General features: G+C 47.2%; 2 protein-coding genes across 6 annotated transcripts in view; one reads left to right on the top strand and one right to left on the bottom strand.

Annotated features, from left to right (window-relative positions):
* Window positions 1-8,714, bottom strand: part of CSPP1 (centrosome and spindle pole associated protein 1) — a 76,014-nt gene extending 67,300 nt beyond the window's left edge. For all 5 annotated transcript variants that reach the window (XM_083187211.1, XM_083187212.1, XM_083187213.1 and 2 more), the window contains exon 1: window positions 8,602-8,714. The gene's annotated coding sequence lies outside the window, so the exon portion shown is untranslated. The remainder of the gene's footprint in view (window positions 1-8,601) is intronic.
* A 193-nt stretch (window positions 8,715-8,907) lies between these two features.
* On the top strand, window positions 8,908-26,086 carry COPS5 (COP9 signalosome subunit 5). Its single transcript, XM_083187218.1, has 8 exons — window positions 8,908-9,355; window positions 10,738-10,972; window positions 16,331-16,459; window positions 16,716-16,781; window positions 19,354-19,439; window positions 20,146-20,257; window positions 24,645-24,793; window positions 25,780-26,086. The coding sequence occupies exons 1-8, from the start codon at window positions 9,216-9,218 to the stop codon at window positions 25,862-25,864; spliced, it is 1,002 nt and encodes a 333-aa protein (XP_083043344.1). The 5' UTR covers window positions 8,908-9,215; the 3' UTR covers window positions 25,865-26,086.

Here is a 26,086-nt window from a genome sequence, read left to right as displayed (position 1 = left end):
TTTATTCCAATGCAAATTACAGCAAACGATTCTAGAGAATGTGATAAACAGAAACATATGCCCATAGATATATTATGGGGGGTATGCAATGTGGGATCACAGCTGTCGATCCCCGCCGACAGCCGTGATCCTAGCCTGTTTGCGGTCAGATCGACCGCATAACGACAGTGGATAATGACAATCCACGGCCGGTATCGGCAGAACGGGCCTGACAGCTTCTGAAGTTGGGCCCGTTTTGCTGTGATCCCGCATCAATGCTGTCGTTAATGACAGCATTGAATAGGGAGCTGCCGCTATTTCCCACATTGGAAATAGCGGCAGCAGATTGCGTACCCCCTATATTGAGAAAGTGATATATAGAGAATATATTTAAGTCCCAGCCCCACTGGAACTTAAAGTTGACTTTCACTAACAAGTGCATACACCTGCATTAGGGTTCATTTTGTCCAGTCAGAACCCAACTAACCTACCAGTGTGTTTTTGGGGTGAGAGAGTAAAACGAGGAAACCAGCACAACAAACAGAGGGAGAACATACAAACTTCACACAGGAATAGAGCTCATGCCTCCAGTACTGTAAAGCTTCAATGATAACGAATACCCCTTTCACACATCCAACCCTAGAAGTTACTGAGCAACCATATTGCCAGCGATTGGAGTGTGCACTGGTGATAAATCGCCGGGTGCACGCTCCTGTTTTTAGCCCCCTTATTCCCTCTGCGGCTCCCACGGCAGAGGTTCCCTTTCATCAGCGACCATCTCTGGTTGCTGATGAAAAGGAGACATTGAGCATTATATTGCCCCCGTGTGTACACAGCTTAACTGTGCAGATTTCTCACCATTACACTGGGAGCTAAAACAGGAGATATTACACAGGACAGATACCCTGCAATATATTAGCCCACAGGGTTCTGGGGACGAATGCAGGGTACACACCAGGACGACTAGGGCCCGATCCCCTCAATCTAGATCCAATTCCGACCAATTGGATGTAGATTGTGTGGTGATTGGGCCCTTTTCTGTCCTGGTGTGGACCGATACCGATCCGATGCGCAGTCCCGCGGGTCGGTCGGTCGTTATTGAGATCCTACCTGCTGCAGGTAGGATCTCAATGACGACCATACAGCCGGGGGCGGGTCGCCATCGGATCGGACCCGCTCACGGTGCACATCGTGAGCGGGTCGTGCCCCCCCGCGTCACCGTGAGCGGGTCGGACGAGCCACTGACGACCCGCTCACGATGTGCATCGTGAGCGGGTCGTCCTGGTGTGTACCCTACATAATAGTCACTACCACGGTATCTAGATTATACAAAGCTACAAGTAGAAACAGTCTACAGGCCGAATTTCTGCTTCTCCAATGTTCAAAACTACATGCTCTGACATCACTCATGTAACGTAACACAGAATGGGGCAATTTATTATAGCGGAGCATAGCGTGCCGCAATAATACTTCCTGCTTCACCTCATTAACGAAGCAAAGCAGGAAGAGACCTCAACAAGATGTATTAATCTCTTGTCTGCTGAAGCGGGGGAGCGCAAACTCCCCCCTCCGGCGACGTCCCCTCCTGGAGACAGCGCATCAGTTTACACTCCTTCCCGAGGCCGGCTGGACTGGGCATGCGCAGAATCTCGCTACTCACGCAAGAACTCCAGCGCAGTCCAGAGCCTGAAGCAGGGAAAGCACTGTCCCTGCTTTTGAGATAAGGCTTTATCAGCCTGCTGACCGTTCGTACACTCACCCCGCATATCGGCCTGCTATCATTTAGATAGCAGCACCCCTGTCATTTACCGCATACCTGCTGCTTCATAGATGGGGAAGAAGCAGTATCAGTGCACATAACGTGCGCTGTTACCTCTTCTCCCCCATAACGCCCGGTCATACATCTGCCCCATAAGGAAGAGTTATCCAGACTAATACATGTATCACTTAGAAATGGAGCACTGGTCGCTCAGGGGTAGATTTATAAAGCTCGGTGAAGTGATAAACTGTCTGGTTTTTATCACCGGCCAATCAGCTCCTACCTGTCATTTTTCAAACCAAGCCTATAACTTCACAGGGAGGAGCTGATTGGCCGGTGATAAAAACCAGACAGTTTATCATTTCACCGAGCTTAATAAATCTACCCCTGTTTGTACATCGCCATCGCCCACAGGCAAAGACAGCGCTTGCACTGTCTTTCCTGCTAGATCTTGGGGCTTTTCCTATAAACAATAGGCAAAGCCCTGCGCTGCACAGATCACTCAGCACACATCGCAGCGTGCATCACATGGGTGTACAGTGATGTGTGCCAAGCGATCATGCTTAAGTCTGTTGCTTAGCATGGAGGCTGGCTCGCCCCATATGTATGCGGCTTTAGCTTCACACAAATCTAGCACTTAGAGAATGGGAAATCAATTTAAACACCAGATTACCATAAGGTGGGTAAAACAACATTCAACCTGAAGGAAATGTAGGCGCTAAGGCAGAACTGTTTGCAAAGCAACTCTATAATAGAGCGCATGGAGATAACTTGTGTCCATGTCCACATCATTGGAATATGCCCTGCTCTCATCAGCGTGTATTTGCAGGCGCTAAATACACACCTCTATAACAGGCGTATATGGATGTAGGTCTGCATGAGCCCCCCCTTCCTGTACCAAGCCTAATATAGATTGCCCCTTCCTTAACTTGGCCCACCTCTACACAGTGTGAGTGGTGCAAATGGCAGATAAGGACAAATCTACATCATCATGTACGGTGCTAATTTGTTTACTGTCATCGATTTAGGGGCAAGATGCACTAAGCTTCCAAAGTGATAAAACGGAGAGTGAGAAACAACCAGCCAATCAGGTCCTACCTGTCATATCACAGGCTGGGTTTGAAAAATGTCAGACAGAAGCGGATTGGTTGGTTGTTTATCACTTTTGAAGCTTTTAAGGCCCCCATACATTAGTCCGACTTGTCCTAGGGACAAGTCGGACCTGATTTCCCCTGCAGCTCCCCGGGGGGGGGGAAGCACGATTAGGCACTTGATGTGCCACGGTTTGCATATGATAAAATCGCATGGATTTATCATATGCAGTCCCCGGGGAGCTGCAGGAGGAGGGAGTCGTGCGGGGGACGGCAGCGGGATGCCGGCTATAGAGAGCCAAGCAGGGGGAGGCTGCATATGGCGCCGGGCTGCTTGGCTCTCTATAGCCGGCATCCCCCGCCCGCTGCTGTCCCCCGCACGGCTCCGGGGCTGGGCTGCACATAAGATTTGGCAAATCTTATGTGCAGCCCGTCTGACCTCCCGATCCGATGCGCACGGGACCGCGCATTGGATCGGAGGGGATGTCTACAAGTGCGAAATCGTTCCCATATCGCATAGTGTATGGGGGCCTTTAGTGCATCTGGCTGTAAATCTGTATATATCGCTGACACATACTTAAGGTTGCCATTTTATGGTCTGGGTAACTATTTCTGAAAACTACAAATACACAGGGCAGCATTCAATGCTGACGGCGTGGGGGTTAAACAGCAGGTATCGCCAAAAACAAGCAACCCTCCCCTTTGAACCCCCGTGCCAGCTGCTCACCATATTCAATGTTCCGGTGGAACCCTCGCTGTCAGATGACGGCGTGGATTCCCCCAATCAGCGAGGTTCGCGGCTAATGAAGGGAGACTGCTGCATTTATCTGCAAGCCTCGCTGTTCTGGTGGCCGCACACGCCGTTTCCACATCGTTGTAAAACCCAGCTTGGTGGAAACGGCGTGTGCAGGGGGTCAGTTGAATACTGATCATGTGAGCTGTGACATTGAGCAGTCAGTACTGTTCACTGTCACAGCTCGGGTGCTAGAATGAACACTAGCATAGTGTTCAAATAGTGCTTATGGGGTACTCTTTACCTAGCACGGCGCCCATGATTTTGATCGTGGGCATCGCAGGTAAAAAAATAGGGATCAATGTTAAATTTCTCAATTGACCCGATTTTACTGTTCAATGCCTCAATTGACCCGATTTTTCCATAGGAAACAATGTTAAATGGCCCACAGAGGCCAAATAGCCACCCTGAAGTGTGAAATGGCCCCCTCAATTGTTAACGCCACCCCACGATCAACCCGAAGCGTGGCGAGCGCAGCGAGCCCCGAGGGGCGGCGGTACGCGTCCTACGACCTTTTCATACCCCCACTATCCACGTCGGCGTGGAGTTGAGAATAGAATAGTGTGGCGAGCGCAGCGAGCCACCGAGCCCGAAGCGTGGCGAGCGCCGCGAGGGGACGCGGATACCTTCAGAGGTAAACGCGTCCCTTCGCGGGCTTCACAGGTATCCGCGTCCCCTCGCCACGCTTCGGGCTCGGTGGCTCGCCACACTATTCTATTCTCAACTCCACGCCGACGTGGATAGTGGGGGTATGAAAAGGTCGTAGGACGCGTACCGCCGCCGCTCGCCACGCTTCGGGTTGACGTTGATCGTGGGGTGGCGTTAACAATTGTGGGGGCCATTTCACACTTTAGGGTGCCTATTTGGCCTCTGTGGGCCATTTAACATTATTTCCTATGGAAAAATCGGGTCAATTGAGAAACTTAACATTGTTCCCTATGGGAAATCGCGGGCATGGCGTCGGTCGCGTCGCACCCGATTTTTTAGTGCACTCAATGCCCGCCGTGCTAGGTAAAGAGTACCGCTTATGGTCATACTGGAGGTCAAATGCTGGGTACACAATTCCAACAGAGTGACCCAGTGAAGCAATGCAAGGACGTGTCACATACATCATACACACTAAACAATGTACAATGACGCAATGTACCATTATATGCTGCATGTAACTACACTGCGTCAGATGTGCAGCGCATTTAACAGGACGATTCCAGGAATTACGGATTGGGAGTACACACTATTCACTGTGTACGACATAAATTGGACTATACTTAATTCAGCGTGTAACCAACTTTAGTATAGAACATTACTAATACCGCTTTCAGATCGCAATGCCGGGTCCCCGGACTTTGACCCTAAACCCGGGTCACCCATTATACAGAGTGCAACCTGGGTTTAACTCTTCTTATAACCCAGGATGAATTGCCAGGTTGGTCGACCAGGTGTGGTGTGGTGTGAAATTACCACACCTAATATCCAGGGTCAACCAACCTGGCAATTCAACCCGGGTTATAAGAAGAGTTGGCAATTCAACCCGGGTTATAAGAAGAGTTGACCCAGCAGCAACAAAACAATTACCTGGGTTATGTTTGCAATCTTGCATAAGACTTTAGGGGAAAAAAATCAATTCTTATGCACTGGCATTTTAGCTTACAAGACCCAGGGGGTGAGGAGCGGAAATGCTGGAATAGAAACCTGAAGCCTGCATGTGTGTCCAGGGAGTGGTAATATACAGTTGAATGTCCATGAGTACAGTAACATCAGTATTCTCAAAACCTTGATGATAATGTAATAACTAACTAAATAGTTACTGAGCTATGCGCATGAAGAAGAGCTCAAGTATAAAGTGAAAACTGCATAAACCAAATATATAACCTAGTTCGCAATGAACATGTGTGACTACAGAGCAGACCGTGGAAGCAGGGTACTATATGTACATTTACCCAAAGCCAATGTCATTAGTTTGTGTGGATGGCTGTACTGGGGTAAATGAACACTAGCAGAAGTATTTCATCCCAGCTGAACCACTCAGAAAAATACACAAATTCATCATGCGGTCTTCATTTAGAACAAGCAAGATCAGTCTCAGTCTATGAGGTGGGTTAATGTTTATAGAATCTCCAGTGACTCATTAGGATACCAGGAAATCATACAAATATGTTGCGGAGTAAAGGTCCATACACACTGGGCGATTATGACCAGCGTGTATGGACAGCGATGATCATTATCATTGGGGGGAAAGCTGCTTAATGCATACACACTGAGCCACTTAACCCTTGCCCTGTATGTGGGGGGGGGGGGGGGCGGACGGCATAGCGCAGCGCTATGCAAAGCCGCTTCTCTGCTGGCGATGATGCGGGAGTGCGCATCACCGCTCATCGCCGGGGCATACACACTTGGTGGCTTTGAACTCGAACTTGGTGTTTTGGGCGGCTTTGAGCTCAAAGTCACACAGTGTGTATGGGCCTTAAGACTTATTCTGCTCACTTCTTGGAGGTATATGTACATGCAGAGTGTGACAGAAGAGTATCATCAGAAGGTGTAGTCATGCCCTGCTAGGTTAGTGTAACGGGATATACTATATATACACTAAAGGTTCTCAGTGGCACTGAAGGCTGGATATAAAAGGACAATAGTAATGTGAAATGGGTACAAGCAGCATAGCTGCACTGGCCAGATCCCTTCTGTAAATTCCATACAAAATAAAAAAAAATGCTAAGGTTTTTTAAGAACTGAACAAAGTTTATTATACAAGTTACAAGAACAAATTGCATTATTTTAACCAAGATTAGTTTTTTCTTGTTTACTAGAAGGGCTTTTGGATGCCCAAATGCAGCCTGCTCAGTACTATGCACAGGTTTAGCCACTTAACGCATATAAACCTGGTGCATTGGCGTGCATCCCGTGTACAGTATTGGCTTACTATCGGCTAAACTGGATATAGCCCATCTGTCTCCCCAAAACAATTCAAGTCATCCTCTATCCTGCCTCACACTGTACATCTGTAAAGTGCAACAGAATATTCTGCGCTATATAACAAACGGTTAATAAATATATAATAGTTTAACTATAATACAGTCATCACTCAACCTCTATAGTCTATAATGTATGTTAGTTATACTCTAGTCCAGTGGTTCCCAAACTGCGCCGTGGCACTCTGGGGTGCCTTGGGACAATCGTAAGGGTCCAGAAATAATTCCAATTGGTTAGTGTAATAGGGAAAACCAGTGGTTGTAGCTTCCTATTGCAAAATATATGGACAACAAGAAGCAAATACTGGGCCTGATTCAGATCTGATCGCTGGGCAAATCTGGTGCCCAGTGATCAGGCAAATGACTCCTGACCACAATTCGTTCGCAGCCATGCACACAAGGGCAAAAACATTCTCAATCACTACCCATCTAATGGTTCCCCCTGTTCAAAGCTCCCGAGTAAGTCCGACTCTAGACTTACTCAGCGATGCGATTCAGTGCCGACTGAATTTTCAGGAGCAATCCTAGAAAACCGCCTACAAACAGCCGCCGACTTTCAATCACCTTGCGAACGGCCAGCCGCCACTGGCTTTGTTTGCAGGGGTGCTTGCGCAGGCATTCGGTAATAGTTTAGGCCTCACTGTCCCCCACTCAATAACAGCACCTATATAAACACAATTTACTTGATACATTTTGAAAAAAAATTCTCTAGGGCACCATGATTCAAATATTTTGGGAATCACTGCTCTGGTCTATATCACAGACATGTATGCCTAAAGTCTCCCCGTACGACACTCACCCACCCTCTGCACCCTACAGACTCGCCATACGACGCTCACCCTCTGCACCCTACAGACTCGCCGTACGACACCCTCTGCACCCTACAGACTCGCCGTACGACGCTCACCCTCTGCACCCTACAGACTCTCCGTACGACGCTCACCCTCTGCACCCTACAGACTCGCCGTACGACGCTCACCCTCTGCACCCTACAGACTCGCCGTACGACGCTCACCCTCTGCACCCTACAGACTCGCCGTACGACGCTCACCCTCTGCACCCTACAGACTCGCCGTACGACGCTCACCCTCTGCACCCTACAGACTCGCCGTACGACGCTCACCCTCTGCACCCTACAGACTCGCCGTACGACGCTCACCCTCTGCACCCTACAGACTCGCCGTACGACGCTCACCCTCTGCACCCTACAGACTCGCCGTACGACGCTCACCCTCTGCACCCTACAGACTCGCCGTACGACGCTCACCCTCTGCACCCTACAGACTCGCCGTACGACGCTCACCCTCTGCACCCTACAGACTCGCCGTACGACGCTCACCCTCTGCACCCTACAGACTCCCCGTACGACGCTCACCCTCTGCACCCTACAGACTCCCCGTACGACGCTCACCCTCTGCACCCTACAGACTCCCCGTACGACGCTCACCCTCTGCACCCTACAGACTCCCCGTACGACGCTCACCCTCTGCACCCTACAGACTCCCCGTACGACGCTCACCCTCTGTACCCTACAGACTCCCCGTACGACACTCACCCTCTGCACCCTACAGACTCCCCGTACGACGCTCACCCTCTGCACCCTACAGACTCGCCGTAAGAGGCTCACCCTCTGCACCCTACAGACTCGCCGTACGACGCTCACCCTCTGCACCCTACAGACTCGCCGTACGACGCTCACCCTCTGCACCCTACAGACTCGCCGTACGACGCTCACCCTCTGCACCCTACAGACTCGCCGTATGACACTCACCCTCTGCACCCTACAGACTCGCCGTACGACACTCACCCTCTGCACCCTACAGACTCGCCGTACGACACTCACCCTCTGCACCCTACAGACTGCACCCTCTTCAACATACACTCTCTGTATAAGTCACCCTGTGCAACATTCATCATCTGTATGATTCTGAGTTTAACAATCACCCTGTAAAACATAGTCTACCCACCATAGCACACAGTTATCCCAATTAGCCCCGGAATCATAGTCACCTCGGCTCCTCCAGCCGCTACTGCCCGGTGCCCGCTGCGTAATATATACACACATACGTTGCTGCTGTGCTCCGTCTCTGTGGTGACAGGCCCCGCCCCCAGCGGCCACTCTGTTCCCAGCGGTGTCGCAGCGCCCTCTGTACCACGGAGGACTCCACGCCTCATAATCTCTGCCCTCCTGCCCGGGTCTAAAGCGCTACCCATAACTACTGCTGATTTGCTACCAGGACAGACCTGAAGTGCGTACGAGTCGCCAATAGGGGGCGCACTTCCTGGCGCAGTCACTTGTACATTTGTACGGTTACGTTCAGCCTAACAGCGGACTATACCATTGTACCAGTGAGAGGGGAGAGCGGCCATCAGCCAACAACACACCAGTTACAGGCTATAACACATGTGGCATTACCCACTCCCTGTCGGCGCCTGCTCTGTCAGTGGGTGGCGAGGTGCCTGCAGGTGAAGGGTGACTGATAGGTACACAGGCGGCCGCTGTGACTTTCGTACCCGGCTCCCCTGTACCGCTGTGAGTGAGAGGGGGCGGCTGGGGTCTGACATGCGCACTGCGGATTCCGAGTTCCCCCGGCAGCTGCTGTCTGTGTATCCGATCCAGCAACATGGCGGCCGGCAGTAATGTGGCCCAGAAGACCTGGGAGCTCTCCAATAATATGCAGGAGGTGCAGAGCATCGACGAGATCTACAAGTATGATAAGAAGCAGCAGCAGGAGATACTGGCCGCAAAGCCCTGGACGAAGGAGTGAGTGCTGCCCTGCTAATGGGGCAGGTGACAGGGGTGTCCCATCTCCTGCCAATGGGGGGCAGGTGACAGGGGTGTCCCATCTCCTGCCAATGGGGGACAGGGATGGCCCACATCTTCAATGGGGGGCAGGTGACAGCAGTGACCCGTCTCCTGGAGGGGGGAGGGCAGGTGACAGGAGTGTCCCGTCTCATGGAGGGGTGGGGGTTAGGAGATGGGTGTCCGTCTGCTGCTGCTGAAGGGGGGTGGCAGGTGACAGGGGTGTCCCGTCTCCTGCTGAAGGGGGGGCAGATGACGGGTGTTCGGTCTCCTGCTGAAGGTGGCAGGGGTGTCCTGGCTGCTGCTAAGGTGGAGCCGGATACAGGGGTGTCCTGGCTGCTGCTAAGGTGGAGCCGGATACAGGGGTGTCCTGGCTGCTGCTAAGGTGGAGCCGGATACAGGGGTGTCCTGGCTGCTGCTAAGGTGGAGCCGGATACAGGGGTGTCCTGGCTGCTGCTAAGGTGGAGCCGGATACAGGGGTGTCCTGGCTGCTGCTAAGGTGGAGCCGGATACAGGGGTGTCCTGGCTGCTGCTAAGGTGGAGCCGGATACAGGGGAGTCCTGGCTGTTGCAAAGGTGGAGTCGGATGCAGGGGAGTCCTGGCTGTTGCAAAGGTGGAGTCGGATGCAGGGGAGTCCTGGCTGTTGCAAAGGTGAAGTCGGATGCAGGGGAGTCCTGGCTGTTGCAAAGGTGGAGTCGGATGCAGGGGAGTCCTGGCTGTTGCAAAGGTGGAGTCGGATGCAGGGGAGTCCTGGCTGTTGCAAAGGTGGAGTCGGATGCAGGGGAGTCCTGGCTGTTGCAAAGGTGGAGTCGGATGCAGGGGAGTCCTGGCTGTTGCAAAGGTGGAGTCTGATGCAGGGGAGTCCTGGCTGTTGCAAAGGTGGAGTCGGATGCAGGGGAGTCCTGGCTGTTGCTAAGGTGGAGTCGGATGCAGGGGAGTCCTGGCTGTTGCTAAGGTGGAGTCGGATGCAGGGGAGTCCTGGCTGTTGCTAAGGTGGAGTCGGATGCAGGGAAGTCCTGGCTCTGGATAAGGGGTGCAGGTTACAGAGGTGCCAGTGGAAGTGAGCATTGTGCCAGGTGACCTGGAGCTGTTTTAATGCTATGAGTTGCTCAATCTGTCTAGGGTGACAGAGATCAGTTAAACTGTAGGGTTAGGAATGGATGTAACTGGCCTGGGGTGACTGGTAGGAATAGTTGTCAGGAGGCTGAAGCAGAGGAGAAGAGACCAGGGTGGGTTTGGATGGCAGGCAGGGGGCTAGGGTGCACTGGGTTGACATGCTGAGCCAAGTGGAATTGACATGGTTAGATGAATAATTTGTTGTTTGCTCTGTTTTGGTTTTGCAGTCATCATTACTTCAAATATTGCAAGGTGTCAGCGCTGGCATTGCTGAAGATGGTCATGCATGCCAGGTCAGGAGGAAACCTGGAGGTGATGGGTCTGATGCTTGGAAAGGTGGATGGAGAAACCATGATTATTATGGACAGTTTTGCTTTGCCAGTTGAAGGAACGGAAACCAGAGTGAACGCTCAAGCTGCAGCCTATGAATACATGGCAGCATATATAGAAAATGCAAAACAGGTATGGTGTTTACTCTTGTAGGAGGGACTTGAATTATTATGTTTTATGCCACAAATGTTTTGCAGCGTTGTACAAAGCGCAAACAATAGAACAGTACAGGGACACAAAACTTAACGTTACAGTAAATTAATAACAAAAATAGAGAACTAGTAACAAAGAGCACCACAATTCAATACAGCTTACATGTAAGTAGTGAGGAAGTAATAAAAGTGCTACTAGGGGCTGTTAAAACTGGCTACTACTGATTTCCCATCCACTACCCGGCTACATACCCACAGAGCCAGGAATATAAACCTTATACCTAGGTGTACACACAGGCCTCGTGTGTCCTTACTGTCATCACTGCTGCTAATATATAAATGCAGGGTCTCCAGGAAGGGGTTCTGTGGCAACACACATATTACTTTGGTATGAGTTACCTACAATCAAAATCCTAACGGTCAAAATACTGACAAGGGCAACATACCGACATTTAAAATATAGACAGGTCAAAAAGTAGACACAAGTGTTTTCTGTATGTTGACATAGCATCCCCTCGCATGGTTTACTGCGCTTGCCATGCTTCGAGCACACTATTATATTCCCCCTCCATGTCCAATGGGATGGTATAGTATGAACAAGTCGGTTTCAATAAAAAAAATCATGAAAAACTCATATCGACTTTTTGACCTGTCTATTTATTTACATTTTCTTATATAGTGCATACATATTCCGCAGCGCTTTACAGAGTATAGTTGAACATTCACATCAGTCCCTGCCCCAGTGGAGCTTACAATCTATATTCCCTACCACATGTACATGCACACACAGGCATTCTGGGGGTAATTTTTGTTGGAAGCCAATTGACCTACAGTACCAGTATATTTTTGGATTATGGGAGGAACCGGAGTACCCAGAGTAAACCCACACAAACACGGGGAGAATATACAAACTCCGCACAGTTAGGGCCATGGTGGGTATTGACCTCAGCGCTGTGAGGCAGTAATGCTAACTATTACACCAGTGGTCTCCAACCTTTTTTGGGTCGGGAGCTACTCGCGACAAAATAAACCGCCCGAAGAGCTACTAAAGTAAAAAATGTTAAAAAATCTGCATAATATAAAAAAAAACACACTGCAATGCCCCAGACATAATATGGCACACACTGCAATGTCCAATATGTCACAAACATACCTCCCAACACTGTAGATAGAGGAGAAGAGACATCTGCGCGTGCCGAAGGCACGCGCCAAAAATTAGAGGGTTCAGCTACTACCGTGGAACTCCTGCGAGGCTACATCCCCCATTTTTTCCGCTATGGGGGCATGGTCAGCTCTCTAAGAGCTGTAGCCACATGGGGTGCGGCCATGGAAAATGGGGGTGTGATACACATATGCCCTCAACAGTGCAGTCCGTGATACCCATTATAAATATGCCCCGCACCGTGATGCTCCATTATACATATGCCACACACACAATGCCCATTATACATATGCCCAACAACGTGATACTCCGTTATACAAATGCCCCACACCGTGATGCTCCATTATACATATGCCACACACCGTGATGCTCCATTATACATATGCCCCACACCGTGATGCTCCATTATACATATGCCCCACCGTGATGCTCCATTATACATATGCCACACAGTGATGCTCCATTATACATATGCCACACACCGTGATGCTCCATTAATCATATGCCCCACACCGTGATGCTCCATTATACATATGCCACACCGTGATGCTCCATTATACATATGCCACACCGTGATGCTCATTACACATATGCCCCACACCGTGATGCTCCATTATACATATGCCCCACACCGTGATGCTCCATTATACATATGCCCCACCGTGATGCTCCATTATACATATGCCACACACCGTGATGCTCCATTATACATATGCCACACCGTGATGCTCCATTATACATATGCCACACCGTGATGCTCCATTATACATATGCCACACCGTGATGCTCCATTATACATATGCCACACCGTGATGCTCCATTAATCATATGCCCCACACCGTGATGCTCCATTATACATATGCCACACCGTGATGCTCCATTAATCATATGCCACACCGTGATGCCCATTATACATATGCCCCACCGTGATGCTCCATTATACATATGCCCCACCGTGATGCTCCATTATACATATGCCACACCGTGATGCTCCATTATACATATGCCCCACTGTGATGCTCCATTAATCATATGCCCCACCGTGATGCTCCATTAATCATATGCCCCACCGTGATGCTCCATTAATCATATGCCCCACCATGATGCTCCATTATACATATGCCACACCGTGATGCTCATTACACATGCCACACAAATGATGCCCATTACACATATGCCCCACACCTTGATGCTCATTAATTAATAATCATCAAGGTATCTGGGGCATATGCCACACACATGATGCCCATTATACAAATGACCCACAGCGTGAAGCTCATTATTAATGAGCATCAAGTGTGTGGCATCATGTGTGTGGCATATGCCCCACACACCTTGATGATTATTAATTAATGAGTATCAAGGTGTGGGGCATATGTTAAATGGGCATTATTTGTGTGGCATATGTTTAATGACTCATTAAACATATGTCATACACATGATGCCCATTAAGCAGTAAACAGTTGCGCACACACAGTTTAAAAAAAAAAAATTACCTAACAGAGTTAAGCAGAGGCTGTGGGGGCGTCGATAAGTGCGGCATGTTGGGGACGTCAGGAGAGGAAGCGCTACGCGGCAGGAGGTCACTGCCGCCGCCAGGTCCAGAAATGCGGCATTAACTTACTTCCTGACCTCCTGCCGCCAAGCAAGGACCCGCTGCGCGGCAGGAGGTCACTGCCGCCGCCGCCAGGTACAGAGACGCGGCATTAACTCACTTCCTGACCTCCTGCCGCCAAGCAAGGACTCGCTGCGCGGCAGGAGGTCATTGAGCTACTCTAAAACACCCGGCGAGCTACCCGTCGCTCGCGAGCGACGGGTTGGCGAACGCTGTATTACACCATCCGTGATGCCCCTGACTACGTTTTAAATGTCGGAATTTTGACTGTTGATCAATGGTTATTTTGCCCATGCACATTTTGATTGTAGGTAAATTGACTGCATCCCACACATACTGTATGAAGCATTTGTGTTTTATTTATTAGCATTTATTTATTAATAGTTTCTTATATAGCGCACACATCTTCCACAGCCCTTCAAAGTTATTGGAAGCCAATTAGCCTACCAGTTTATTTTTGGATAGTGGGAGGAAACCGGAGTACCCCGAGGAAACCCACGCATGTACAGAGAGAATATACAAATTCCACACAGTTAGGGCCATGGTGGGAATGGAACCCATGACCTCAGCACTGTGAGGCAGTAATGCTCACCATTACACCATCTCTGATGCCCCGTCCTGTGTTAATACACCAGGGCTTGACAATTTTTTCTAAAATCTAGGAGCCAGCACAAAAGTGTTGGAGCCAGACAAACTAAATCACCCAGGGGTCTTGCTCCACTTAAGGCCCTCATACACTATGCGATATGGGAACGATTTCACCCGATTCGGATGAATCGGGCAGTGAAATCGTCCCAAATCGCACTTGTGGACATCCGATCCGATGCGCGGTCCCGTGCGCATCGGATCGGGGTCGGACGGGCTGCACATAAGATTTGCCAAATCTTATGTGCAGCCCAGCCAGGGAGCCGTGCAGGGGGACAGCAGCGGGCGGGGGATGCCGGCTATAGAGAGCCAAGCAGGGGGAGGCTGCATATGGTGCCGGGCTGGAGGAAGCTGTGTTGCGGTGGGGTGACAGCGGGAGGCGAGCAGGGAGAACTTGATGACATGACGCTGGCTGCAGCGCCGCAGCGGCGAGAGCCGGGAGAAACAGATAACTTGGGGGGAAAAAACGCCCATAGAGATGACTAGCAAGCCATTGATTGGCTGAGAGCTCTCTCAGCCAATCAGCGATTGGCTGAGAGAGCTCTCAGCCAATCAATGGCTTGCTAGTCATCTCTATGGGCGTTTTTTTTCCCCCAAGTTATCTGTTCCTCCCGGCTCCCGGCGCTGCCCGGCAGCCAGCTTCATGTCATCAAGTTCTCAACTTCTCCCTGCTCGCCTCCCGCTGTCACCCCACCGCAACACAGCTTCCTCCTGTCCGGGTCCCTATGTAGCCTCTCCCTGCTCGGCTCTCAATTAGCCAGCATCCCGCTGCCGTCCCTTGCACGGCTCCCTGACTTCTACGAGCTGCATCCCCTAAAAATCACATTTATTTCACTACCATCCCATCCTCCTGCAGCTCCCCGGGGACTGCATATGATAAATCCATGCGATTTATTATATGCAAACCTTGGCACATCAAGTGCCTAATCGTGCTTTCCCCTCCCGGGGAAATCAGGTCCGACTTGTCCCTAGGACAAGTCGGACTAATGTATGGGGGCCTTTACTGTTCCCAGAATCCATGTTTACATTTTGGCCATGTTGACCTTGACGCCAAGTAATTGTGGCATTTATTTCTAGGACCACAAGATACAATGGGGCAGATGTATTAAGCTTTAACAAGAGATAAATGCAAGGGTGATAAGGAGAGATAAATGTCTAGCCAATCACCTGCCAACTGCCATGTTACAGGCTGTGATTAAAAAAAGTCAGTAATGAGCTGATTGGCTGGACGTTTATCTCTCCTTGTGGCAGATGTATTAAGCTTTAACAAGAGATAAATCCATGGGTGATAAGGAGAGATAAACGTCCAGCCAATCACCTGCTAACTGCCATGTTACAGCCTGTGTTTGGAAAAAAGTCAGTAAGGAGCTGATTGGCTGGACGTTTATCTCTCCTTATCACCCTTGCATTTATCTCTTGTTAAGGCTTAATGCATCTGCCCCCTTATCACCCTTGAATTTATCTCTTGTTAAGGCTTAATACATCTGCCCCAATGGCCCTTATTCAGATCTGATACATGTTACATCTGCCCCACCTGCAGTACACATAGTTTTGCCCATTTTGAGAACAAATTTGTAATGTGATCAGATCTGCAAGTGTGATAAGGAGAGATAAACGTCCAACCAATCAGCTCCTTACTGCCTTTTTTTTAAAACACAGCCTGTAGCATGGCAGTTAGAAGGTGATTGGCTGGACGTTTATCTCTCCTTATCACCCTCGCATTTATCTCTTGTTAAAGCTTAATACATCTGCCCAATGTATGTTACATATTGCAGATCTGACAGAAACCTCAAGAAACAGTTTGCAACTTTCAGATTGCACGCCTTTATTCTAGATCTTAGGAAAGTTGACCATAATATCCGTATGCCAGAAGAGGGCAGTAGTTACCTTTGACCAAATCACTTTCTCCTCTGTAGGTTGGACGACTTGAAAATGCAATTGGCTGGTACCACAGTCATCCTGGTTATGGCTGCTGGCTTTCAGGGATTGATGTCAGCACTCAGATGCTTAATCAACAGTTCCAGGAGCCTTTTGTTGCTGTAGTGGTGAGTATTGTCTGACACTTTAGTTTTTGGGGGGAGTTGCTATAAAACGAAGCACTTACTGTAGCTGTCACGTCGCAGAAAGGGCTTTCGTTTAGGTGAGATATCATTCATTGTATTTTTGTATTGGTACGTAGTGACCTGGGGGATAATGGTTAATGCAACACTGGCTGATGGCATTTTACACTTATTTTATAATAATCTCAGTAACGCTTCCATGTTCATCTTTGGTTGGGTTCTAACTATTTCACTTTCACAGATTGATCCCACCAGGACAATATCTGCCGGCAAAGTCAATCTTGGAGCTTTCAGAACGTATCCTAAGGTAATGTGCGTTAAAAGCAAATGGCAGTACAGTTAGTAAATCTGTTATTCAAAGCAGATCGGTCACGACATCCAGCAAAGTTGTTATTTTGTTTCTTTTATTAGGTAATGCATTGTGTAATTGTATTTACCAGTGACCCTTTCATTTCGTGAGGGAGAGAGCATTTATTGCAGCACTAGTTAAGTCTGGCAAAATGATGGCTTCTGCAATGTATTTTAACTGTGAGAGTTTGAGACTTTCTTTTTGAGCTGTAACAGTTTTTAGCCCACAAACTCTCCACCCCAGTCCCTATCTGTTCCTACCTTCAATTTCTGTATTCACAGCTCCCTCTCTCCATATCCAGCAAGTGTGAAACAGATCAGTGTCCCCTTTACAAAAAGGAGCAATTTGTGCTGTCAAGTGGCCTCTAGTGGTCAGTGGTGGTACTTCACCTAGATGGATAACATTTACCATATATACTCGAGTATAAGCCTACTTTTTCAGAACATTTTTTTATGCTGAAAAAGCCCCCCTCGGCTTATACTCGAGTGAGGGTCCCACTTGAGTCAATAAGTTTTCCCAGTTTTTTGTTGTAAAATTAGGTGCCTCGGCTTATATTCGGGTCGAATTGTACTCGAGTATATACGGTATATATCTTTGGTACTTGTGTAGTTTCATGGCGCCACCGCGCGCACAGTCTCTCATGAAACTTGGCAGCTTGCCAGACTCTGTGTTTACTGTGCGCGTGCCGCTCTAGATGTAATGTATGCTATCAGCATAGCGCTGGCAGCAGCAGCGCACGCTGCCCAGTGCTGACAGGTCATTGTGGTACTTGTGCTTTATAATATGTGGCGAGCCCCACAAGGGGGCGCGCATAACTTCACAGGTATACGCGTCCCCTCGCGGGGCTCGCTGCGTTCGCCACGCTTCAGGCTCGCTGCGCTCGCCACACTTTATAAAATCAACTCCACGCCGACGTGGATAGTGGGGGTATGAAAAGGTAGGTCGGACGTGTGCCGCGTCCCCTCACGGGGCTCGCTGCACTCGCAATGCTTCGGGGTGGCGTGGATAGTGGAATTAACAAGGTCGACAGCTGTTACATCGAATAGTGTCATTGTGAACAGGTTTAAGAGTGTTTTGCACAGTGCACCCCTATGTACCCCTAGACCCAACTAAATTCAGACGCTTTAGCATCTAAATTTAGATGCCCCCTTCTTAGTGGTTTGCAGGGAGTCTAGATTTAGACGCTTTAGCGTCTAAATTTAGGTGCACCCTTCTTAGCGGTTTGCAGGGAGTGTAAATTTAGACGTTAAAGCGTCTAAATTTTAGCGACTACATTTGGGACACCCCTTTTGATATCGGTGTGCCGGGGTGTCTAGTTTAGAAGCCCCGTTCGTTAGCGGTGTGCCGAGGTGTCCACTGTGGAACTACAAGTACCACAATGACCTGTCAGCGCTGGGCAGAGCACGCTGCTGCTGCCAGCTCTATGCTGATAACGTACATTACATCTAGAGCGGCACGCGCACAGTAAACACAGAGGGTGAGATTTAATAGGATGAGAGATTCAGAAAGTGAGAGATTTGGGAAGAAATCTCCAGTTTTTTTAAAGCGGCAATCATTTACACTGCAAATCCAGTTTGATTTAAAAAAAAACTGGAGATTTCTTCCCAAATCTCTCACTTTCTGAATCTCTTATCCTATTAAATCTCACCCAGAGTCTGGCAAGCTGCCAAGTTTCATGAGAGACTGTGCGCGCGGTGGTGCCGTGAAACTACACAAGTACCTATTTTTTATTATTATTTGGATGTATCCAACCCACATAGTAGTGGAGTTGTAAGTTATAGAGGATTTGGATGATTCCAGTTATATTAGTTGACTGCTTTGTTCCCTCCTGAAAGTATATCTCATTTTATACTATTTTTGATAATTCTCTCGTTAGTCTGTGAGATTTGCATTTGCACCCCTCCACCAACTCTACATCACTTGGCCAAGTTAGAATGGAAGACTTTGTATAACAGGAACATTTTGTTTTCTTTGTGTACCAATCACTGTAAAATGCTGCTATCACACCGATTATGGCCCTTATTCAGATCTGATCGCAGTACAATTTGAGTGGGGTGTGTTGAAATGGAAATCTAAATTGCAGTGTAAAAATAATGCAGCCAGTATTGACCCGGCACAGAAACAAAATAACACACAAATCTAACTCTCTCTCTGCACATGTTAAATCTGCCCCACCTGCAGTGCACATGGTTTTGTCCATTTTGAGAACAAATTTGTACTGCGATCAGATCTGAATAAGGGCCTATGTTTCCTCAACATTTTTCGTAGTTCAACATATTAAATTCCCAATGTGAATTTTTTTTTTTTTTTTTTTTTTTTCATTCTCGAGCTTGTGTACTGTATAAGTTCAAGTAAGGTAGAGCCAGTGACAGAAATCACAGGAGTGCAAAAGATTCACAAATAATCAGGGGCAATCGTTTTTATTCTGCTTTTATGTTGTTGCTTCATATTTTTTCTTATTTTGTTTTTATAGTTCCGTGGAGCATATTTGTCTGTCTTTAATAGTTCTGTGTTTGTTTGTGAACCTTAGGGGTACAAACCTCCAGATGAGGGGCCATCGGAGTACCAGACAATTCCTTTGAACAAAATAGAAGATTTTGGTGTGCATTGTAAACAGTGAGTATTTCTGTCACTCCCTCTGTACCACAACAGAAGTTGTATTTTACTACAGAAAAATATTACAATTTAAATATTACCTTTTGTGGTGAGAGAGTAAAGGTGCCCATACACGGTACAATATTTCCGTGTGTTTTAAACTAGAACGCATCGGCTCGCATCCCATGCGATTTGCGTGTGATGTGGTCCGAAGTTAGTTTAAAAAAAGCACAGGCTTCACAGACTTAATGTGCTGTGCAATGGGATGCCCGCGGGAGCGCGCATCACATGGCACTGTGTACGGGCACCTTTACACAATTTAGTAAATTTGTGATCATGACGAAAGGCCAAGTTTCTAGTCTTGTTGACAAATGTTCACAGATGGAGCCCACCTCGTCTGGCGGTCAGATCGCCAGCCACCAGAAGCAGACGCTCACAGTCCCCCCGCCGCCTCCCCGCACACACACACCCAACCCTGCCCTTCTCCCTGAAGCGGAGACGGCAGGGTTACCATCCCCCGCTGCCGTAAAACTGGGACGCGCATGTGGTGGGAGAAGTCAGAAGGAGCGCCTCTCCGCCAGCGGGGATATTCTGGTGATCCCCGGACCTGAACGAAAGGCGCTCCATCTGTATTTCACCCTATTGATCAAATCATTCTATTCCATCCATACTGAATTCCCCTTCCCCTGATTTCTAAGGCATTGTTCTTATTTTGTTCTTGAATTAGATATTATGCATTGGAAGTCGCATATTTCAAATCTTCTCTTGACCGCAAGTTATTGGAGCTTCTGTGGAATAAGTACTGGGTGAATACACTAAGCTCTTCCAGTCTTTTAACTGTAAGTAATACACATTGTAAACTTCTATTCTTTACATATCACAAATTGCATTACCCACCAACTTTCTAAGCATGAATGGAGAATATACGGAAGAAATGTACTCTGATTGCCTTTAGGAAAATGCATCCTATATAATAAGGCTAGCGCTGCTCCTCACCTCTAATGTCCTGAAGTGTTTTGTGCACCAGCAGCCACCAGATGGCACTCTGTAGAGCTAATCAAGTGTTGCTTCCTTTTGGCCGCTCACAGTGGCTGGGACTGTTCTGTTCAGTAATTTTGCAGTCTGGTAACTATGGGCCTTATTCTAGATCACTCTTTCTGACAAAATCCTTCTTAGATGGACAAAACCATGTTCACTGCAGGGGGGCAGATGTAAAATGTGCAGAGAGAATTAGATTTGGGTGAGTCATTTTGTTTCTGTGCAGGGTAAATACTGGCTGCTTTATTTTTACACTGCAATATAGATCTCACTTTGAAGTAAAACCCAACCCAAATCTAATTCTCTCTGCACGAGTAACATCTGCCCCACCTGCAGTGCACATGGTTTTGTCCATCTAAGAAGGATTTTGTCAGAGTGAACTAGAATAAGGCCCTATATGTGCAGCCTATTTTACTTGTTGGTTTTGGCTATGTATGTAGGCAAAAGACTTCACACTTTGGCCTTTATTCAGATCTGATCGCAGTACAAATTTGTTTGGAAAAGGGGCAAAATCATGTGCACTGCAGGTGGGGCAGATGTAACCTGTGCATAGTTAAATCTAAATTGTAGTGTAAAAATAATGCAGCCAGTATTTTCCCTGCACAGAAACAAAATAACTCACATAAATCTAACTCTTTCTGCACGTTACATCTGCCCCACCTGCAGTGCACATGGTTTTGCCCATTTTCCCAAATTTGTACTGCGATCAGATCTGAATAAAGGCCTTTGTTCTCAGTAAGATATTGGTCACTCACAGTTTTTGTAAAATATGTAAAAGAAAACAGAAAATGAAATTACATTATCGGTTCCACAACCCTGAGGGTAGATGAAGAACAAGAGAAAATTACTTACTCCATCTCTTTTTTTTTTTTTTTTTTTTTTTTTTTTTTGTGTGTGTGTGGCTAGCCTTTAAGGCAGAGCCGGCCATAGGCAAACTAGGCAAATGCCTAGGGCGTTTAGAATGCCTAGGGGCACCAGCAGCTTCTGCTGATTAAAATGATATGCAGCATGCCTATATCCTGTGTGTAAGTGAGGCTGTACCTGCATATGACATAGTGTATTCATGGAAATCACTAACATAGCATTCCGTATGCAGGTACAGCCACAGTCGCACACAGAATATAGGCATGCCTATACCGGAATCACCGGAAGCTCCTTATGTGTACTGGTCACATAACAATGCAAATAAGACTAGTTTTCAGCAAAAAAGGCACCCAACATTCGCAGAACTGGCCAGGAGCTGCATGACCTATTGAGGCAAGATGTAGCAGAGGCAGAGGTGACAGTGTTAGCGGCTGTGCGAATGCTGTCTGCGGGTGGGTTGGTTGTGCAATAGTGTTCGGCATATGTGTAAGGGGCCTAACCCGTACACCGACTGCACAAGGCTGGCTGTGATTGACAGCACAACTGGGTGGGCACATGGAAATGGCTGCCCAGTTGTGACATCAGTCACAGCTGATTGGGCAGTGTGTATGCAGAATACACTGCCCAATCCATCTGCAGATATATTTGCAGATCAGTTGATCTACAGATATATCTTTGTGTGTACTTAGCACTTTATCCTGTGTCGACATTCGGGTTAAAAAAAAAAAAGTTGAAAGAAATCCCATGTCGACCTTGCCCATGTCAACCTAATGCTTGTTTCGACCTAGACCCAAGTCGACCTAATGGTGTCGACCACCGTGTTGTAGACTTAATGATTCATACCCCTTAATCTGTGTAATTTTTATTCCAAAGCATTCAGTGTGTCTTCCAGTCTGTGGCTGTTTAGGAATAAGACTACTGCTGTGGGAGAACATGTTAGTGCCTTTATATCTAATTCATAACATTAGAACCACAGGTAGTGCACCAGCTATGTATGTGAAGTCAATTTAAAAGAGTGGTCTCCAGTTTGGGCTGTGCTAGTTGCTCTTACACTTTGCAGCACGCTGCATCTCTGTGTGCAAGCGACGTGGTTTGGGACATTGTGGTACCTGGACAATCGCACCATGTGTGGCCAGCATAAACCTCCAACTGGGAGAGAGGCTGCGCATAAACATTCCATGCAGTGTGTGTTTATGGGCAGCTACCTAAGGGCTGGTAAACACTGCTAATCCTTTTCTGGTCCTTGCCTGCACCTCTTGGCCTCCTACATTGCAGTGCAGTGGTGTGCTCAGACAAACCAAACACAATGAGAGCTTTGCACAAGGCACTTCTGCTGAAGCCTAAAGGAGAGACGGCGACATGTAGGGCTGTGTTTACTGAGGCTGTTGTGGTCACTGCAAATGGTTGTAGGCTTGCAGAGTGATTGGCTTACCTATCCGGGTAAGATTGATACTTGTTAAATAGTGTGTGTTTAGCAATGCTTTTTAACACACCTAATGTACACTAATTTTTAGGTACACAACATTCTGAGACTACTTCTGTTTCTGTAACCGGTGGAACACACACACACACACAGTAGCCTTTATGACACATGATTAATAATTCACATTCTATGCACGCCAGTGACATGGATATAGGCATAGGATATCCTTGTATTTAGGGGAATAGGGATGTTACATGTGATAGTAATCCAATTGTTTTCTTGCTAGTATAAGATAGTTTTACTCTACAGTAATAAGAACACTTTGCCCAGATGTGTGTACAGTATGTCATGTACAATTCTATATCATTGCGCTCTTATGAGGGTCATTAACATCCAAATATTTAAGCTGTAAACTAAACCCAGTGTATAATGAAGTAAATCCTATATCAGGCTAACACTGCTCCTCACCTCTATGGGCGGAATTCAAGTGTTGTGCATGCTGAAATTAATGTTCTCATGTTCCATCATTCTGATGAGCTGGTAACTAGTATGATATAGGTTAATGTAGCAACTTCTTTCCTAAGGCGCCCATACACGTATACGATATACCCCTTTTTCACATTATTTTGGTGGATCAGACTGAGACGCTTAGTCATAGTCACATTGTATGTGTTTTACCTCTGAGTTTGGAGGTAAAACACCAGATGTAATGGGGATCATCATGGCTGCCACAAGCATTTGTGCCATGTCTGGGATTGCATACACTACATTGTATGCAGAAGGACTGAATACTGTGTTTCGTATGCGTTCCTGCTGCCCCGGGAGATGCCGGCTGAGATGTCAGGGTACCGCATGCAGCACCTCGCAGTAGTGTATGGGGGCTTTTAGACCCAACCAGTAAGGTAATAATCTAGATATATAAATAAAAACTGATGTGGGGGGGGGATGCTAGGGAATTGGTAAAGAAGTGCCTATATGCATAAATTGCAGGTTCTGGCACCTGCAAAGTATCTGAATGGATCTTTTAATGTAATGTAACAAATACCTCTAGGCCACTGGTGAACAACATATGGCCCTCCAGCTGCTGTAGAACTACACATACCAGCATGCCCTGCATTTTGGCTATCAGGATTTGCTAAAATTTTGGCAGTGCATGCTGGGATGTGTACTTCCAAAGTTTGAGAGCCACATGTTGAATAGCCTGCTCTAAGCTGTATTTTATTTGTTAGCAATGAGAATGTACAGGGGAAAATTAGCCACTCATTAGTAAACTTTTTAGACCCAAATGACTAAAACTTTGTACAGAGAGCGCCTTTCTGAAGCACCCGCTTGTTGGTATTTTAGTGGTGCATTGCAATCTCTTCCTCCATCCACCTACCCATAAATTATGCCAGGGAAAAAGCAGACCCTTCATCCGTGGTATCCCAGTCAGTCTTGCATTTACCATACAGGAAGTTGCTGCTGATCACGTGACTGACCGCTATGCACAGCCAGAGTGTCTGAAGATTGAACGCTGCCCATATCAGTGAGCAGCACAGGAGAGATGAACACCACTGTTCACAGTGGGGTGCAGATAATTACTTAGGTGTTCATATATTGTATATATTTTTTTTATTTCAGTCTAATGGTGCCCATACACCAGATGTGTGTGTTTTTGGGCAATGGCCTGATGGTCGCTTTGGGAATATTAAATGTGTAAAAATCTGCATCCCGTGGAGAACACGGAATCTGGACTTTTTAACATACTTAATATCACCAGTCCACAGACGGATCGCTGTTCATCATTGGACTCCGGTTGGCGGATTTAAGAATTACGCGTGCTGATGTATAGGCCCCTTTAAATGATATACTTGTTGTGTATGGTACTCCAATGCTTATATATTTTGGTTTCCTACCCTTAGAATGCCGACTACACAACAGGACAAGTATTTGACTTGTCTGAAAAGCTAGAGCAATCTGAAGCCCAGCTTGGCCGTGGAAGTTTTATGCTTGGCTTAGAAACACATGATAGAAAGTCTGAAGACAAACTTGCCAAAGCTACAAGAGACAGGTATGTTATGGTCTGCATTATTGGTAAATAAGGTGATAGCATGTATTTATTGTGTGAGCTGAATATGTTCCAAAGCACAGTTACAGAGTTGTCGCCTAGTGGCCCCTTGCTGGCATGGTGGCTCGTTTTGCTCACCACAATGTTCTGTTCCATCTCTATGGGGGAGAATAAACCCTGTGTGCCGGGAATCTCTCTGGTGAAAATTATAATCAGTCGGGATTTCGGCGTTGGGATTGTGACCGCTGGGATCCCAACTGTCGGCATATTAGCTGCATACGCTACAAGCAACCAGCACATTCTCTGTTATCTACTCTAGGCACAGCCTATTCCCCTCAGGGTAATCCTATGTAGGGGGATATGCAATCCTCCGCCGCTATTTCTGCCGGGAGATATAGCATCGGTTGCCAATGTTCTCTTTACCGACAGCATTGAAGAGTCATCACGGCAAAACGAGCACGACTTTAAAAGCTGTCATACTCGTTCTGCTGAGAACGACCGTGGATTGACGCGGTCACGGCCGTATCTCGACAATCCACGGCCGTTTTGCATGGGCACAACCCCTTTTCGCCGATTGGCAGGCGGGACATTGAATGCCGATTTGCCGTTGGGTAAAATGCAAATGAGCCAGGGTCACGGCTGTCGGGATAGACTGACAATCGTGATCTGGAATTGTATATCCCCCTTAATGCCCCCAAGATGGTTGCCTCACCTGGTAACGTTCATGGGTGGAATATATAACCTGTGGAATTTATTTATTGTTTATTTCCTGTGTTTTCTACGTGCTGTAATCCAAAATCCTTTGTAAAATTTGTTATTTGTTTCTTTACCTGTAAAGCGATTGAGTCCTGCTGGAGAAATGAGCTGTACAAATTAATTTTTTATTCTATTATGGAAATTCCTTTAATATACATTTGTTTTTATCGTTGTTACTTCGCTGTTCCCATTATTGTTTAGTAATACTTTGTGCTTTTGTTGTATTTTTTCAGCTGCAAAACAACAATTGAAGCGATCCATGGCTTGATGTCACAAGTGATTAAGGATAAACTGTTTAATCAAATAAACACCTTCTAGACTTTTTAACCCTTTGTTATGATGTTTGTCTTGTTCTCAGATGTTTCGTGTATCAATACGTTGCTTCTTTTATGTGGAAGCTATAAATGCTATAAATTAGCACTTCTTTCCTTTGTCTCAAGAACTGAAAGCAAATGGCATATTGCAACTTTTCAGCAATAACTAAATGTTGTAAATTTGGTTGCTTTCTTGGTGAAATAAACCTCAATTTAAACTGTTTAA

Source organism: Crinia signifera, chromosome 5 (assembly GCF_055691185.1).
Source record: "Crinia signifera chromosome 5, ASM5569118v1, whole genome shotgun sequence".
Taxonomy (NCBI): Eukaryota; Metazoa; Chordata; class Amphibia; order Anura; family Myobatrachidae; genus Crinia; species Crinia signifera.
The sequence above is the reverse complement of the archived record's forward strand: the minus strand, read 5'-3'. Positions and strand labels throughout refer to the sequence as shown.